This window comes from Caretta caretta, chromosome 20, assembly GCF_965140235.1.
Source record: "Caretta caretta isolate rCarCar2 chromosome 20, rCarCar1.hap1, whole genome shotgun sequence".
Classification (NCBI taxonomy): domain Eukaryota; kingdom Metazoa; phylum Chordata; order Testudines; family Cheloniidae; genus Caretta; species Caretta caretta.
Window position 1 is genome coordinate 20,586,318 of NC_134225.1, and position 18,176 is coordinate 20,604,493.

Below are 18,176 nucleotides of genomic sequence, written 5' to 3' on the forward strand. Positions count from 1 at the left end.
TGGAAGAGAGGAATGAGGGGGGATTTGATAGCTGCTTTCAACTACCTGAAAGGGGGCTCCAGAGAGGAGGGAGCTCGGCTGTTCTCAGTGGTAGCTGATGACAGAACGAGGAGCGATGGTCTCAAGTTGCCGGGGGGGAGGTCTAGGTTGGATATTAGGAAAAACTTTTTCACGAGGAGGGTGGTGAAGCACTGGAATGGGTTCCCTAGGGAGGTGGTGGAATCCCCTTCCTTGGAGGTGTTTAAGGCCCGTCTTGACAAAGCCCTGGCTGGGATGATTTAGTTGGGGATTGGTCCTGCTTGGAGCAGGGGGTTGGACTAGACCCTCCTGAGGTCCCTTCCAACCCCGATACTCTATGACCTGCGCACACCTGAACCCACGCACATCTGAACCCACGTGCTTGTTACAAATACCATGATTTCTGAGCCACGCTCAGGACTTTGAAGGCCTCGGGAGTGATTGGTTTACAATCTGGCAGTTGGGAATGCTGCGGCCTGGGGAGGGTTGAACGCCCACCCCTCTAACGCCAGGCACCCCCACGCGAACACACACCCCCCCCCTCGCACGCACAAACACACACGCCCAGCTCCACGCGTCGTCCCCCACCCACCCACCCCGCACACAACAGAGAGAGACGCGTAAGATTCTGAACTTTTTAATTTTCTGGCATGAAAAGTACAAATAATTCAACAAGTCCATGTAAAAGTTCCTTACAGTCGCTGTGCCGGAAATCCCAGTAATAAATTAACTAAATGCAAAGTGTCATTGAAATCAGCTTTAGCTTTGTGTGTGGTTTTTTTACCGCAGTTTTTTGTTCTTTTTTTCCCCCTAAACCCCCTTCCTCTCGGCCCCTTGCTCACCCTGCCCGGCGTGATTTCGGTTTTGGCTTCAAAACCTTTGCAAATAAATGAACCGCGTGAAACTACAGAGCGGAGGGGGGGGAAATACGCAGTCTCCAGTGACCCACTTCGCCCCCTCCACTAAATCCACTACAAGGTAGGTGGTGGAGAGGGTGAGAGAGGATTAGGAGAATGTCCCCCAGGTTATGAAACCCACCCCCCATTTCCACGACCCATTTCTTGGGAGCAAATTGTCCTCGCAACTAGGAAAGGAAGTAGGAGTCGTCTCCTCCGGGCTGGGTCGGCCGGAGACTCGGCCTGTTCTGATCTCCGGTTCGCTTGAATAACCCGACAGTGCTTATTGCTACTAGAAAAAATATTGGGGGCGACGGGTTGACCTGATCGGCTATGGAGAGAAGCTTTCTCCTTTCCCCTGCTGAGAGCTCGTCTGCAGCTGCAGGCGGCGCATCGGATGCCAAGGATGGGTGGGGGGTAGAGGGGGAGGCTTGAAAGAAACCAGACCTTGGTTCTCCAGCCCAATCCAGCCGGCGGCAACTCCCAGCGGTGCAAAGTCAGCTCTTCTCCACCGGCCCTGATTCAGCAATGTTCTTTATGCCACACGGCTGTGGAGTGGCCAGTGGGTAGGGTCACTTCTCTCTGCTGTGTGACCTGGGGCAAGTCACTTCCCAGGGCCGTGCCTCAGTTTCCCCTCCCAGCCTTTGTGTATTTAGCTCTTCAGGACAGGGACCATTGCTCACTCTGTGCCTGGGCCACACAATGGGGCCATGATCTTGGTCGGGGTCTGTGCAGCGCCCGGCACAACGGGAGGCCCTGATCTCAGTCAGGGTCCGTGCAGCGCCTGGCACAACGGGGCCCTGATCTCAGTTGGGGTCTGTGCAGCGCCCGGCACAACGGGGCCCTGATCTCGGTCAGTGTCTGTGCAGCGCCTGGAACAACGGGGGCCCTGATCTCAGTCAGGGTCTCTGCAGTGCCTGGCACAACGGGGCCCTGATCTCAGTTGGGGTCTGTGCAGCACCTGACACAACGGGGCCCTGATCTCGGTCAGCGTCTGTGCAGCATCCGGCACAACGGGGGCCCTGATCTCAGTTGGGGTCTGTGCAGCGCCCGGCACAACGGGGCCCTGATCTCAGTCAGGGTTTGTGCAGGGCCCAGCAAGGTAAAACCCCCTGATCTTAGTTAGCTCTGTAATCCTGCTCACATGCTTAAATCTGTTGCTGAATCAGGTCCAGAGGGAACTGCAATTTGCCCCTTAACATGCACAATATTGGCTTCATGGGAGGCTCTTTTTAAAAGAAAAAAAAACTGAAATAAAAGGAAATCCATCACCCAAATCAAATCGATCCTTGGTTTTACGTTGCGGGGGTGGTTGAGTGCTGAGGGCTGTGTTATGTAGGGGCGAAAGGGCTAATAAATACACACAAGAAGAAGAATAGATAAAAACGACAAGCTAGAAATTTGATTCCCTTAACCTGCTAGAAGAATGAAGAGCAGAAACAGGTTTGCAATTCCCCCCTACAAGACAAAAGTAATCGACGTAACATTGATTCCCACAGACACACTTTTGTAGATAATCGATCTATATGCTTTTCTTTTTTTGCTTACATTATCCCCCTTAATTTAAGTCAGTGCACTTCGCCTCGATCGGAGAATCTGTCCTTACACGTTTTAGTCTTTTTTATTATGATGATTATTATTTGATTTTTCTGTTCCCTTTTTCTTTAATAAATAAATTAGGTAAAACCACGTCTCAGCAAATTAAAAAATAGTTCCTTTTTAACTTGCAAATCTGATGAGATAACATAAATATACACAAATGTACTCGTACAAGGCAGTAATAATAAATATTTAAGTTAACAATAAGTTAAAACTACAAGAAGCTAAAATCCGCAAAAAGATACAAGTTAATGGTGCCAGTTAAAATTTTTTTTTGTCATTTTTGTATGTTTTTTCGCAAACAGAAGCTCTCACAGATTCTTACAAACACAGAACACATTTATCTTCAAAAATCAAGAAATCCTAAACTAACTTCTAAATCATTTAAACAATTAAAACTCAACTAATGCTAAAAGGTTTAATTATCATTACGTTCTCTTTTTTACGTTGTTTTTTGTCCCGTTTGTTTTCTAAAGTGAAAGACTTGGTCTCGTTTTTGTCAAACCAAAAATCGAAAATCAAATTAAAAAAACCAAAAACAAAACCTAAACCCAAAAGTAGCTGATGTGTGTTGTTTTGGGAGGTGAGCTGTAACGTGAATCGCCAAGATGTGCCTTGGCTAAAGCAAGAGCAATTGCGTTTCCCCCTTTTTAAGGTTTGGGAGTTAGTTTAAATCAACGTAATTTCCGCTCGCTCTTGGAAGGGCGGAGTAGAAAAGAAAAGCAGACAGGTGCGTTAGTAACACCATTCTAAGGATCGCTCCCTTCCATCACTGAAGCTGCTCTATGCGGCTACGAACGAAAGAAGCCTACAGAGCAAAACGAATGATTGTTTAAAAAGTCTGTCGGGACTCCTGAAAGATTTATTCGCTCTATATTTTGGCTTAGACGTGAGACACTGGAAGATATTTTCTCAGAAATGGCTGGACTTCAAGGAAAGTGTTTTTTCAACAGAAATCCAGGAAATTGCCCCTTTGAACGCCTTGAAACGAAACATCCTTAAAAGAAATTAACCAAGGGTAGAGCTTTGCGACAAGCGATCAGCACTGGGCGAAACTGGCTCCCGACAGAGGCCGTGGTTAAATTCAAGCTGATGGGAGAACAGTGGTTTCTTTTTCCCGCTGTTGGAAAATGTCGATTTTTCATTGGAAAACCAAACACAAATTAAGCATTTGGCAGCAGGAAGCTGAAAAATGGTGGCTGAAAATTACCAAAACCAGAAATTTATTTGGACCAAAATTTTTGAAACCTGACAATAAAACGGTCAAACACTGGTACATTTTTTGGCCCCCAAACGTCCCCAAAATATTAAAAAATGGCCTAAACTGGCTGAAAATGGGAAAATTTGACCCAAACCCAATGAAAAGGGAAAAGAATTGGTCAAAAAAAATCTCAGAACTGGGAGGAATTGAGCGGTTAACAACTGGCAAATGTTTAACCAAAAATTAAAACCTGGAAACCCTTTGGCTGAAAACTGGGAGGGGGGGGAGTGATGAAAATGGGGGAAAATGACCCAAATCTCCCAAAATATTATGGCCCAAACCTCCCTAACCCGGGTAAATGTTTGGCCAGAGATGGCCAAAACCTGGAAAAATCTGGCCCAAACCCTAGAAAATTTCCTGCATAAAATTGAAACAACAGAATTCAGCCAGTGACCAGAAATTTGTTAGCCAAATATTGGCAAAAAAACGAGACATTTTTAGCTGAAAACCCTAAAACTCCAGGTTTGGGCCCTGCATTTTCAGGTTTCCAATGCAGGAGCTGGACGTCGGGGGGGCGGGGGAAGGAGACGTTTCCCTGAACATGCTCCTTTTTTCAACAATTTGATGTCCCCAGGAAGAGTTTTGACCAAAACGTCCCGTGCAGCGTTCGGTAAAGCTCCAGAGACCTTCCTGAGAGCGGAGGAGAGCCAGCTTTGGCCAGTTGTAAGTCCTACCCCCAGCTGTAAGGTTGGGAATTGGGGTAATTGACCAGGGTGGCTATAGGTGGCTGGACAGTGACTTCTTAAACAAACCCCATCCCCATGACTATCCCATGGCTTGAAAGAAAGTAGCGCCTCCCCATCAGGGGGAGGGCTGGTGCAAAGATGTGGGTCTCCTGGGTGGATCAGTTTCGTAGCATGGCCGTAGGTGATGTGGTGGGGGTACACAGGGCTTGGCTTCTCTTGCTGAGGCATCGCTGAGGCCACCGTTTCAGGGGAGGAGACATGAGGCACGAAGGAGGCAGCTATGGGCATTGTGTTTCCATGAGAGCTCACAGCCAGGGCATCGTGGTAGGCCATGCTACGGGCATTCTGCTACCTTGGTGTCCTCATGGTATTAGAGAGGCAGGGTGGGTGAGGTCCTGTCTTTTAGCTGGAGCCTGGTATTTCATGCTCAGGGCACCGTGGTAGAGCATGCAGCTTGCCACCATGATGGCTTTGGCATTCCTTTGTTGGAAAAACTGGGGCCGGTTCAGAGAAGGCCTCAGAGAGCAATTTTGGGCTCTGGACACTTGCCTTTAGTCTGGGACACAGGAGGGCCCATATCAATTTTGCCGATGGAAGCGAAGCTTAGGCAGCAGCTTGACCACCGCCGGTCGGTCCCCGACTCTGGGGAACCAGAGCTGATGCCACAGGGCAAAGGGAGATCCAGCTTCCAAGCCAGACAATTTCAGAGTGGAAACAGTGGTGCTGAGTTTGCCCAGCGAAAAGGGTGAACCCCTGGAGCAGCCTCCCGCGGAGCAAGACAGGCTGTGCAGCAACTGGAGTTTTTACATCCAGACGGGGGAGTTGTCTTTCTAAACGCGCCGCTCTAGTGCAACCACAAGGTATGTGCTGGGTCGGCGAATTGCCAGATGGAGTTCTCTAGCCTGGTCCATACAGCCGGTTGGAGAGCAGGGGTTCTCAAACTTCATTGCATTGCGACCCCCTTCTGACAGTAAAAATTACTACACGACCCAAGGAGGGGGGACCAAAGCCTGAGCCTGCTCGAGCCCCACTGACCTGGGTTGGGGTGGGAAGGGATAGCGGGACAAAGCTGAAGCCCAAGGGCTTCAGCCCCAGGTGCGGAGCCTGTAACCTGAGTCCCAACTCGCAGGGCTGAAACCCTCAGGCTGAGCCTTGGGTGTGGGGCTCGGGCTTTGGCAAGTCTAAGCCAGCCCTGGTGACCCCATTAAAATGGGGTTGCAACCCACTTTGGGGTCCCAACCCACAGTTTGAGAACCACTGGACTAGACGATCCAATGGTCCCTGAAACTTTATGAACCTATCAAGGCCTATGAACCCATGAGCATATGAGATGCCCTGAAACTGATCCTCCTCTCGACCCAGTCAAATGCAATTCTGAGACATCAATAAGCGAATCACTCCTGTATTTCTGTTCAGGGTTGGGATTTGTTTTATCCACCCTCACCTTGGATCATCAGAAATGCTTTTGTGCCACTTCCATTGACTGGTTTATTATCTGTGCCAGGCCTCGCACAATGAGATTGATCCAAGCCTAGAGCTCCCAGGCATGACTATGATACAGACACTAAATCAATAAGAAAGGTTCACGCACTGCCAAAGTTTTTCACCCCAGAAACAAGGGGAAGGAGGAAACCACCGCTCTTTTTCAAAAATATGGAATTGGGTGTAAACGTAAGTAATGTCAATATGAAGCATGTTTCCCTGGATAAAATCAGTTGTGTTTCTGGTTAGTTTGGGGCGTTTTTTAAATCCTCTCTTAAATTTTTTTCCCTTGCTTTTCTCTGCTAGGTTTTATTTTTGTTGTTGTTGTTTTGTTTTTTTGGTTTTTTTTGTTTTGTTTTTTTTTTGTCGTAAAATGTTAAATAAAAAAATATCCTCGGTAACAATCGTGAATGCTCACGCCCCCCCCCCTTCTGAAACGAAACCCAGAGAAAGAAAACAACCATTTCCATTCCCATCTTGGCCCTGAGTTGGGCAATCACAGAACCTCTTTGTTAAAAACAAAAAAGATTTTCTCTTATTTTTATTTGCTTTGTGTGTGTGTGTGTATGTGTGTGTGTGTGAAGTTCAAGAATCCCAGTAAAAATTCCCAGCGAGGTTGGTTTTTTCCCTTTTTTATAAAAATAGATTTTTTTCCCATTTTTTTGTTGGTTTTTTATTATTTCTGTTTTCAGCCTTTTCTATTATTATTATTATTTATTATTATTTTATTTCATTTGTTCGTTCACGAGCTGAGAGAGGAAGCCCTGCTCCTTTCCCCCTCACCCCACCCCTTTTTGGCAACAAAAAAACAACCGTTCTTTAGGAAATAAATTAACACAGGGGCGGGGAGGGGAGGTTGAGGGGGCGGGTAACTTTCTCTTGCTTTTCAAATGGGTTCAATCCATTTATTTAAACATCCCTTTGTGCCCCCCCCTCCCCATTTCCCCATTTTTCTCGGGGCAGTTTTGGAAAGAAAGCAGGGGCAATCTGAAGACTGCGTGGCAGGGTGGGGGGGGCAGCAGGGAAAAGGTAAATGCTGCCTGGGGATCGGGGCTCTTTAGGGGGTGCAGGGAACAAGGAAGGATCCAATTTCTAGACCAATTAAGCAGCCCATATTTCAATGAGACGCAGGCCGCTACGGCTCAGCACCTCCAATGGTGTCAAAGGGGGTTAGGCACCTAAAGGGAGGCACCTAACCTCAGATCCTCAAAGGCACTGAAGCTACAGACCTAACTCCCACTGACATCAAACCCCCCCCAGGCGCCTCTCTGCAAGCAAGTGCCTTTTAAAACGCGGCCCCTAAGCCTCGGGTCCTGGAGCACGGTTCTGATGGGTCAACCCGCGGATTTGATACAACAGCCCAGTCACGTCTCCTGGACGGCACGAATTGCCAGCAGCCGACGCATGCGTGAGGCTCCAGCCACCCATGCAATGGCCACCCTGGGGCTGGGCTTATCACCACGGCCCCCTGGAAACGCAGTGCAGCGAACGGCGCTGGGAGCAAAGGGAGGGCGCACGGACGCTGTCGGAGCCAGGCAGGTGTTAGGGTGACACCGGGGGGGGGGTCATCAGCTGTGGGCCCTGAACCCGGGACCTTGCATTGTAAACAAGGGTTGCTACCACCTGTTAACCAAGTAGGCATAGGCTCCTCCACCTCTGTGTGTGATCCAGCCACCACTAGAGGGGGACAGAGCGCCACACGGAGTGGGCATGGCCTACCCACCAAGTGGGTGTGGCATTCGCAGAATGGGCATGGCCTTTGCACTAAGTGGGTGGGGCTTGTACTAATGCCCTGCTTTTGGCGCTAAGCACCCACTGGCCCCAGGGACCGGGTCCTTTGGACTATGTGGCCCTTGTGTCAGGGCCGAGCTGTCGGCAAAACCAGTGGCTCTTGAGTCGGGGCTGGAAGAGACGCATGCCTGGATCTTAAAGACACGGTCACCCGAATGCCCCCCCCACACACACACCAGCCTTGCCAGGATCGGGGCTTTAGTCAGGAACGAGCCCCGGCTGGAGTCACTCGAGCTGAGGTTCACCGGCCCCGATCCCCCGAGTCCGCCCCTGAGCCCGCCCCAGCTGGGTGAAAGCAGGAGTCCGCTTTGCAATGGCAGATGGCACCACGGCCCTTCCCCGACAGCCAGGCTGGGACCCCATGTTCTGATGGCGAAGGGGGTGGGGGCTCAGGGGAGCATTTTACCCCCAGCAACTCAACAGCAGCAGCCCCTCCTCACCCCACCCCCTGCCCAGTGCTAATTGGGAATAGCAGCCCCGGCCCCCAATAACGTCTCACCCATCTGCCCCCCCAGCCCAGAGGCGCTTCTTGATCACCACTGAGAGCCCTGCCAGGAATCCCCTCCCCACACATGTGGGTTGGGGGAATCCAAGGGGGAGAGATGGGGGACAATGTTGGGGGGAACCTCAGGATGGCTGTTAGAGGGGCCAGGATGTAAAGGGAGGTCCAGGGGGACCGCAAAATGGAGGGGCCATTGGAATTCAGCACATAACGGGGGTCCCCTCTCCTGCCCCCGCTGGGGTCCTCGCAATGCCATGGGGCACAGTTCCGGGGGGGGGAAGCATGGGGAGGTCAGGCTTACGTTTGCCTTGCCTGTGGGCGGGGTGGGACTCCGGCGCCCCCTCGATGTCCCGTCACAGCTCCCTGGCAGCTCATTTCTCCTCACCGAGGCTGCGAGGCGTTCATTTCCTTCCGATCCCCCCCAGGGGGCATCGCACGCCATCCACGGGTCACTCGCCATGGGGCTGGGGGGGACGGTGCCCGCCACAGGGCTGGGCACCATCGCTCGCCATCGGGGTCATCGGGGGGGAAGATGGTGCCCGCCATGGAATTGGGGAGGACGGAGCCCACTACGGGGTGGGGGACGATGCCCGCCATGGGGCGGGAGGTTCTGGGGGAGGGGTTGTCTTTCTTTCCATCAGGTCGGGGTGTCGAGGGGGGGGCTGCCCAGTCTCTGCCATGGCTCCTCTCTCCTGCCCTCGGCTCGGGCCCTCGCTCAGGCCTTGTGCTGCTTGCTGGTCTTGAAAGAGACCTGCAGGATGCGGTCGCCCAGCCGGTACCCGTTGAGGCTGGCGATGGCCATGGCCGCCTCCTCGTAGTTGGTCATGGTGACGAAGCCGAAGCCCTTGCACTTGTTGGTGGCGAAGTCGCGGATCACCTTGACGTTGGTGACAGCGCCGAAGGGCCCGAAGAGCTGCCACAGGACGCTCTCGTCCGCCTCCGGCGACAGGTTGTAGACAAAGATGCACCAGCCCCCGCTGGAGGCGCCCGTCAGGTTGACGCCCGCCAGGCTGGTCATGCTGTCGATGGTGATGGGCGAGAACCTGGAGATCAAGGACAGAGGACTACCTTGGGTGTAACGTGGGCATCGGCGCGGCGGGCGGGCGTGGGCTGGACCGGAGCACAGCACCCGCCCGCCCGGGACACGGGAAGCGGGGTCCCTCCTTGGCCACCACCCCAGGCCTGGTGCAGGGGGCCCTACATTCTAGCCAGCCCTCAAAATCAGCTCCGGGGGGCAAGGGTTCGAGGGAGGCAGCAGAGCCTGGGATCTGGATTCGAACTCGTTCTCGCCTGCAGCGCCCTCCGCCCCTCCCCCACTGCAATTCCATGGGGGGGGGGCAGACCAGGATTTGAGCCCCTGCCCCCACCCCCGGGCATGGCGGCTTTGGACTGCGCTGCCCTAACCCGGAATCAGGTTCATCTCCCCGCTCTGCCCCAAACTCCCTGGGTGACCCTGGCCAAGCCACTGGTGCTCTCTGGGCCTCAGTTTCCCCACATGTGCAATGGGGATAATGATCCTTCCTGGGTCTATTTCAATTGTAAAGTCTTCGAGGCAGGGACTATCTGTCCCTGGGTCTGGGCAGTGCCTGACACAACAGGGGCCCAGGTCTTGTTTGGGGTCTGGGGGGGGCTGGATCTCGGGCGGGGTCTCTAAGCCTAATAACAAAAGCAGGTACCAGGCAAGGCAGCCAGTGTGGCTGGGGCCAGCTGGGGGGGGGGGGTCTGACTCGAAGGCCCCTCTGGGTACGTTCCCGCCCCCACCACCCGCACACCGACCAGGCTCTGAAGAGCGTCGAACCCCAACCCAAGGGAGGGGATAATTGAGTGACGCGTCCCATGTGCCCCCCCATCCCCCGCCGGACTCCCAAGGCCCTGACACCCCGGGGGCGGGGGCTGGGCATTCTGCACTGGCCAGCTGTTCCCATGCTGGGGGGGGAAGGGGGGTTGTGATTATGATTTAAAAGAAGACGCCACAGAATTGACCCCCAAAAGTTCTTTCCTTTCCAACAGCAGGCCTGAAATGGAACCAGGCCCCTGGCATCCCGCTGGCCAGGACCCCCCCCCAACACCCCACCCCAGGCACACAGGGAAGGGATCTGGTTGGTGGCAGAGCCCAAGGTCCCAGGGGGAGATGGGGGAAGTTGGGGGGGTCTGTGCTGTCAGGCTGGGCTTGGCAGGGGGGCTTGGGGAGGGGACGGGCAGTACGGGGGGGGCTAGTTAATTCCGAGCGCTGGTGGCTGGGGCTGGGGGGGGATGGGGGGGGCTCGTTACCTCTTAACGCCGTAGGCCATGTTTAGCAAATTGTCCAGCCTGTGGGAGGAAGACGGAGAGGAGAGGAGAGGCCCCAGTTAGTAGCTGACCCTGTAAAGCGGGGAGGGGGGCCCTGCGTGGTCCTCTGGCTTGGTTATGGGGCAGAAAAGGGCCGGGCGCCGCGTGTAGATGGGGGATGTGTGCGACACCGGCTGCATTGCCCATGGGAGGGCACCCGGCTGCGTGATGGCTGCCCTGCATGTGTTTGCACGGTGGCCGCATCACACGTGTCAGTGCACCTGGGTGTAGGTGAGAGTGCACATGCATGCATGAGGGCTCTGTGGCACATGTAAATGCACATGCATGCACGAGGATTGTGTGGCACGGGTAAATACACACGCATGCACGAGGATTGTGTGGCACGGGTAAGTGCACACGCATGCACGAGGATTGTGTGGCACAGGTAAATACACACGCATGCACGAGGATTGTGTGGCACGGGTAAGTGCACACGCATGCACGAGGGCTCTGTGGCACGTGTAAATGCACACGCATGCACGAGGATTGTGTGGCACGGGTAAATACACATGCATGCACGAGGATTGTGTGGCACGGGTAAGTGCACATGCATGCACGAGGATTGTGTGGCACGGGTAAATACACATGCATGCACGAGGATTGTGTGGCACGGGTAAATACACACGCATGCACGAGGATTGTGTGGCACGTGTAAATGCACACGCATGCACGAGGATTGTGTGGCACGGGTAAATACACATGCATGCACGAGGATTGTGTGGCACAGGTAAATACACACGCATGCACGAGGATTGTGTGGCATGGGTAAATGCACACGCATGCACAAGGGCTGTGTGGCACGGGTAAATACACATGCATGCACGAGGATTGTGTGGCACGGGTAAATGCACACACATGCACAAGGGCTGTGTGGCACGGGTAAATGCACACGCATGCACGAGGATTGTGTGGCACGGGTAAATGCACACACATGCATGAGGGCTCTGTGGCACATGTAAATGCACACGCATGCATGAGGGCTGTGTGGCACGGGTAAATGCACACGCATGCACGAGGATTGTGTGGCACGGGTAAATGCACACGCATGCACAGTGGCTCTGTTGCATGTGTTACACATGTGCCTGGCAGCATGAATGTTCCATGTAGCACATGCTGCATCCATGAAGGCGTGTGTGCGTCACACACATGCGTGTTGCCTGGCCACGTGTGGCAGTTCACACATGGGGGCTCAGGAGCTGTGTAGGAGTTATTGAATCACACGGCATGCTACGTGTGGCTGCTTAGAAGAGACATGTGCAACACGCATGTCGTGTGTGCGCCACGTGGCATTGCAGCGTGTGGAATAGCCCACGCACCCCCTGCAGGGGCTGCACACACAGCACACGGGTCCCGCTGCATGCATGATGCAGGCATGATGCACACGGACACTGCTGGATGCACATGCATGTTGCATGTAATTTTTTTCTCACACTCAGGCCAGCAACCCCCGTGGACACAAACTCGTCCGAGCGGTTCGGCCACGGGTGGCGCACGCAGGGAGTGGGACACAGGTCACGCGTGTGCGGAGGCTCTGCCCGCGGGGCTGTATACACGCTGCAGTCCTGGCTTGGGGTGCATGGGGGGGGGTCAGGCCCTATTATACTGTTGTGGGGGTTAATTTTAAAGCTGGAGGGTTAAATATACAAGGAGAGCAGGCTTGGTTCCAGAACTGGACCTAGCTGGAGACAACGGGGGGCTGAGGGGGATGGGCGCCTGTCTGGGGGTGAAGGACTGGCTGTTTGTGGGGGGGCCTCAGATTCAGAGCCCCTCATTCCCAGGCTGCAGTAACGAAGCCCCTGATGTGTGAGCACATTAAAATGGTGGGGGGGGGCGGAATCTACTGAGATTGGGAGGGGGGAATTACAGATGCCATAGCAACCCAGGCACCTGCCCCCCGCCCCCCCATGCACCCAGTACGCCCCTCTCCCCCCACTCCCTCTCCTTGTGGTTGAGAAAGTTGAGGTCCCTGAATCGCCGGCTCCCCAGGAATGGTCTCCACCACCCCACCCCGCTCATTTGCTGCCCACCTAGCCTTGATGCCCAGGGCTGAGATGCAGCCACCTCTGGGGTGAGGCAGGGGGTTGTTTCTCCAAGGATCCCTCGAGTCCCTGCACAGGGTGCCCTGCCCAAGATGCCACCCATTACCTGCCTTTCAGATGGGCAGATACGGCCAACAGTGTCCCAGCTGCCCCCTTCCTTCCTGCCCCACAGAGCCAGACCCCCCGGCCGGCGTGCACGGACATCTCTCCCTCGACACCTGGGGATCCAGCCCCATTGCTGGGATGCAGCCGGCTCTGGGGTGGGGCCTGGTTTTCTAGCCAATGCCGCACGACAGATGGCGCCAGGCAATGGGGGAGGAGCCCAGCCCTGGCAGGAGTTTGGGGGGCAGGACGGGATTTCAGCCAGGATGCCTGGGTTCATGCCCCGGACCCCAGCTACTAAGAACTGAGTTTTATATCTCCTCTGCAAGGCGGTGCCCCCCCCCCCCCCCGGCCCAGTGGTGACTTCCCTGCTGCCAATTCAGCCCCTTGTGGGGGTGTCTCCCATCCAAGTCCTATCTACGGCCTGACCCTGCTTAGCACTGAGCTGTCCCCACCGCCCGGCTGTGGGGACCGGGCCCCCCCCAGGGGTCCCAGACGGTTCACAACTCTGTGATGGAGCCAGCGCCCATGACAGCGGGGGCGGGGGTGACAGCAGTGGACGGGGCGAGAGAGGTGATGGGGAGCCCCCCAGCCCCAGCAGAGACAGAGGGGGTGGGGGTGGGGTGCCCGGGGGAGAGGTACCCAGGGGGGTCATTTCACAGACCCCGAGCTCGTCACGGGGCAACCAGGACTAACTGTGCTGTATGCAGAGATGGGTGGGGCTATTGGCAAAGGGGTGGGGCAGGAACAAAGGAGGTGGGGCTCCTAGTTTAAGGGGTGGGGCCAATGGTAAACAGGGCCACAAGGGGACATGCTAATAGAACAAGGGGAGGCGTCAGCAGCAACGGGGGAGGAGTTACTAGTGAAATGGGAGGAGCTAATAAGAGGGGCTGGGAAAGGTGCTAACAGTAAAGGATGAGGGGGTGGGGCAAAAGGGGAGGGGTCATGGGAAGGAGCTAATAGTAAAAGGGGCGGGGCCAGGGCACAGGAGGCGGGGCTACTGGCGAAAGGGCAGGTGCTAGCAGTAGGAGGGCGGGGCCAGGGCCTAAAGGGGTGGGGTGACCCGGAAAGGGGCGGGGCTCCCAAGCAGAGGGGCGGGGCCAACGCCCTGGGGCGCCTCACCTGAAGCGCTGGGTCTGGTGGTGCAGCGGCCCCGTGTAGCGCCGCGCCGTGGTCTGGTACAGGTGGCTCAGCAGCGCCTGGCCCGTCTTCTGGCTGGGGTTGTTGGCGAACTTGACGGTGATGGGCTCGCTGGCCCCCAGCGGCTTCTGCCCGTTCAGCCCCTTGATGGCCTCCTCCGCCTCTATCCTCTTGTCGAAGCGGATGAAGCCCACCCCTCGGGAGACGCCTGGGGGGGGGAGCGCAGCCAGGTCGGGGGGGGGGCTGGGCTGGTCTCAGCGTGGCGCCGAGGGGCACCGTGGGGCAGGGGGCTGTGGGGTCAGTAGCGGGCCCTGTGGGGCAGGGGGCCAGGGTGGGGCTTGGCAGGGGATGCCGTGGGGCGGAGAGTGGAGCAGGGGGTCAGTGAGGGGCACCGTGGGGCAGGGGGCAGTAGGGGGTGCTGTGCTGCAGGGAGCAGGGGGGTCAGTAGGGAGTCCCGTGGGGAAGGGGGCCAGTGGGGGAGTGCACCATGGGACAGGGAGCGGGGCAGAGGGACAGCAGGGGGCATTGTGCTGCAGGGAGTGGGGGAGTCAGTAGGGGGTGCCGTGGAGCAGGAGGTCAGTGGGGGCTACTGTGGGGCAGAGGGCCAGTGGGGGGGCACCACAGGACAGGGGGCTCTGAGCACTCATGGGTGTCCAGGTGATTTTTCACAGCAGCCTGGGCCCATCAAGATGAGGATCGTCCCCCTCCCCCATTTGGGCCAAATCAGAGCCATGGGTCCGTCCCCCCCAGCACTGACCCCCAGCCCATCGGTCTCCAGGCCCAGATGGGCCCATGGGTCTGACCCGGGGGGCATGGGAGGGGCCGGAGCAGGATGCTGCTGAAGTTGCCGGGCCCCACTGATCCAGCCCCTTGGAGAGAACCCTGGAGTCCGGGCTCCCACCCCCCGCCCCGGGAGCAGCGGGCTCCCAGCCCCTACCTGTGACCTGGTCCACCAGGATGCGGGAGGTGATGATGCGGCCGTACTGGGAGAAGAGCTGCTCCATCTCCTTCTGGCTCATGCTCTTGGGCAGGCCGCTCACGTACAGGTTGGCGTCGCGGATGGAGGCCGAGCTGGGCCGGGCGTAGGAGACCTTGCGGGGTGGGGAGGGGTCAGACGGGGGCGCCAGGGAGACAAGAGGGGGGCAACCCCTCCACCGCCTCGCGCTTCGCCCCTCCCCTCCCCGGAGTCCTGGCACCCAGCCCCCTGCTCTCACTAGGCCTTGCTCCGAGCTGGGGGCAGGATCTGTGGTGCTTCCTCCCCCGCGACTCCATGGGTCTGTCTGTTGCTGGGGGGGGGGTTTCCTGGCTACCCCCCAACCCCTCCCTGTCCTTGAATCCAACCAGCTCCGTCCCTCCATGCCCTCATCCGCCCCCATCCTCATCCCCTTCTCCCCCCCCCAGCCTCATCCCCAGCCCCCCAGCCTCATCCCCTCGTCCCGCCCCCCCCCAGCCTCACCCCCAGCCCCCCGCTCACCTTGATGGTTTTCATCTGCAGTTTCAGCCCGTTCAGGGTGTTAATCGCTTTGTCTGCGTCGTTTGGGTCCACGTAATTCACGAACCCGTAACCTAAACTCTGCCCTGGGGGTGGGGAGAGGAGTGAGTGTGGGGGGGTATTGAGCCCCTATCCGCACAGCTCTGCCGGTGCCCCTCACTCCTGACCCCTAGCCCCCCGCTACCCCAGCCCTGCCCCCCAGGCTGTGCCGGTGCCCCTCACTCCCGACCCCTAGCCCCCCGCTACCCCTGCCCCACGCCCCGGGCTCTGCCGGTGCCCCTCACTCCCGACCCCTAGCCCCCCGCTACCCCTGCCCCGTGCCCCGGGCTCTGCCGGTGCCCCTCACTCCCGACCCCTAGCCCCCCGCTACCCCTGCCCCACGCCCCGGGCTCTGCCGGTGCCCCTCACTCCCGACCCCTAGCCCCCCGTTACCCCTGCCCCGCGCCCCGGGCTCTGCCGGTGCCCCTCACTCCCGACCCCTAGCCCCCCGCTACCCCTGCCCCGCGCCCCGGGCTCTGCCGGTGCCCCTCACTCCCGACCCCTAGCCCCCCGCTACCCCTGCCCCGCGCCCCGGGCTCTGCCGGTGCCCCTCACTCCCGACCCCTAGCCCCCCGTACCTGTGATCTTGTCCCGGACCAGCTTGCAGGACTCGATCTCCCCGATGCTGCCGAAAAGGCTCTTGAACTCCTCCTGCGTCATGTTCTGGGGCAGGTAGTTGACGATGAGGTTGGTTTTGCTGTCGTCGGCCGCCCCATTGGCGCTCAGGGGCGGCCCGTTGGGGAGGCCGCTGTTACTGGTGGGGCCGTTGGACACCTGGGTCTCCATGGTGCTGATTATCTGCTGGAGACAAGAGGGGGCAGGGGGTGATCGCTCTGCAGGCAGGGGGCGCTGTGTGGGGCAGGGGGAAGGAGGCACTGGATGGGGGAGGGGTGCTGGATGAGGTTAGGGGGATCTGTGGGGGAGGCGTGGGGGGAAGGGGAGGGCTGCCAGGGGGAGGGGAGAAGGGGCTCTGTGTGGGGCAGAGAGAGGGGCTGGTGGATGGGGTTAGGGGGCACTGTGGGGGGGAAAGGGTACCTCTTGGGGGAAGGGCGCTGTGTGGGACAGAGGGTGATGGATGGGGTTAGGGGGTGCTGCGTGGAGGAGGGACGCTGTGTGGGGAGAGGGGACTGATCCAAGGGGGCACTCCACAGGGTTGGGGGAATTCTTCAACGGGGGAGATCTAGCAGGATGCCCTGGCGTTCGCTGCCACCCCGATGGGTCGCCAAGCGTCCTGGTGCCAGGCCGGTTCAGCCCCGGGGACATCGCGGGGCACTATGGACAGACAGATGGACACACACCCTCCCACCCACGCTCAGGGAAAAGCCAAGGGACCGGGGAAGCTCTGTTGGCAAACCCCGGCCAGGCTGCCAAATCCAGAGCCCAGGAAACCCGGGGATGGAGGGACCGACTGCTGGGGGTCACAGACAGCTGGGCCGAGGGGCACAGACAGACAGACAGGCCAAGGGAGACAGGCAGCCAGGCCAGGGGGAAGGGACAGACAGACAGGCTGGGAGAAGAGATGGCTGGGCCAGGGAGGGGGGACAGACAGACGAGCCGAGAAGGGGAGACAGACAGACAGACAGGGAAGAGGGGACAGATGGCCAGGCCAGGAAGGGACAGACAGCTGGGCAGAGGGGACAGACAGACGGTTGGGGGGCAGATGGCTGGGCCAGGGAGGGGGGACAGACAGACGGGCCAGGAACGGGGGACATACAGACAGACGGGCAGTGGGGGGACAGACAGTCAGGCCAAGGAGAGACAGACGGCCGGGCTAAGGGGACAGACAGACAGGCGGGGGGACAGACAGACAGGTGAGGGGGGACAGACGGGTAGGAGGGGACAGACAGACAGGCAGGGGGGACAGCCAGATAGGCAAGGGGACAGACAGAAGGGCGAGGTGGGACAGACAGACGGGCGAGGGGACAGACACGGGGCAGGGGGGACAGACAGACAGGGGGGACACAGACAGTCCCAGCTGCTCTAACACTTTGGGGAGCCAAGCCCCCAAATGCCCCCCCCCCCGTGCGCTCCCTGCAGCAGGATCCCTTCCCCTCCCCCCACACGGAGCAATGAGGAGCCAGCTCCAACCCCCACCCTGGCCTGGTTATTTCTGCCTCATCTAGCGTGGGAAAACCAACCCCCTCCAATGCCCCAATGAACCCCGAATCAGCTGCCCCCCCTTCCTAACACCCCCGTCCCAGTCCTGGCTGCAGCCAGTGCTCTTAACCCTGCCTCAGCCACCCGCCTCCCGCTCCGAGGACGCTGGATCCTCCAGGCCCGGCTGCCCCAGGTCTCCCCCCAGACCCTCCCCTTGAGACACTGATCCACTTTCCAATGCATTCGCCTGCCCGGCTCCTCTGGGGGCACCAGATCTGCCTTCCCCTAGCAGCCAGAAACCGCCCCACGTCCAGCCTTGGTCAGTCCCTGTTTGCTCTTGGGCCCACGCCGCCCTCGCGCGCCCCCCACCCTGGGGTGTACACAGAGCACTCAGCTCCCCGGTGGCCTGCATCCAGCCAGGCTGAGCAAACCCAGCACTTGCAGCGCCGCCCTGGCTGCAGGGAAGGTGCCTTGCGTCGACAGCCTGCGGCTCTAGCCTGACCTCCAGGCCGTTCCTTCCCCCCGGACGCCCCGTGTGGAGCCCGAGGATCGCACCTAAACCAGCCTCAGGCAGAGACCGGGGGGGAGCCAGGAGCCCCCGACACCGCCGCCATGGCAGGGACATGCCCAGATACTCCCAGCCCCACGCTGCAGGGGAAGGCGAACCTCCTCCCCACCCCCTATCTCTGCCAATCTGACCTGAA

General features: G+C 57.9%; 1 protein-coding gene across 9 annotated transcripts in view; it reads right to left on the minus strand.

The window, feature by feature from the left end:
* Nucleotides 1-639: 639 nt before the first annotated feature.
* The window catches only part of ELAVL3 (ELAV like RNA binding protein 3), a 47,206-nt gene continuing 29,669 nt past the window's right edge, over nucleotides 640-18,176 (minus strand). For 3 of the 9 annotated variants that reach the window (XM_048831760.2, XM_048831762.2, XM_048831767.2), the window contains 6 exons: nucleotides 15,954-16,176; nucleotides 15,319-15,422; nucleotides 14,782-14,935; nucleotides 13,827-14,052; nucleotides 10,507-10,545; nucleotides 640-9,299 (listed from right to left, as the gene is read on the minus strand). In XM_048831760.2, the coding sequence (XP_048687717.1) occupies nucleotides 8,951-9,299; nucleotides 10,507-10,545; nucleotides 13,827-14,052; nucleotides 14,782-14,935; nucleotides 15,319-15,422; nucleotides 15,954-16,176 (1,095 nt within the window). In that variant the 3' untranslated portion in view covers nucleotides 640-8,950. The remainder of the gene's footprint in view (nucleotides 9,300-10,506; nucleotides 10,546-13,826; nucleotides 14,053-14,781; nucleotides 14,936-15,318; nucleotides 15,423-15,953; nucleotides 16,177-18,176) is intronic. The other 6 variants (XM_048831763.2, XM_075121839.1, XM_048831768.2 and 3 more) reach the window with 4 other exon arrangements.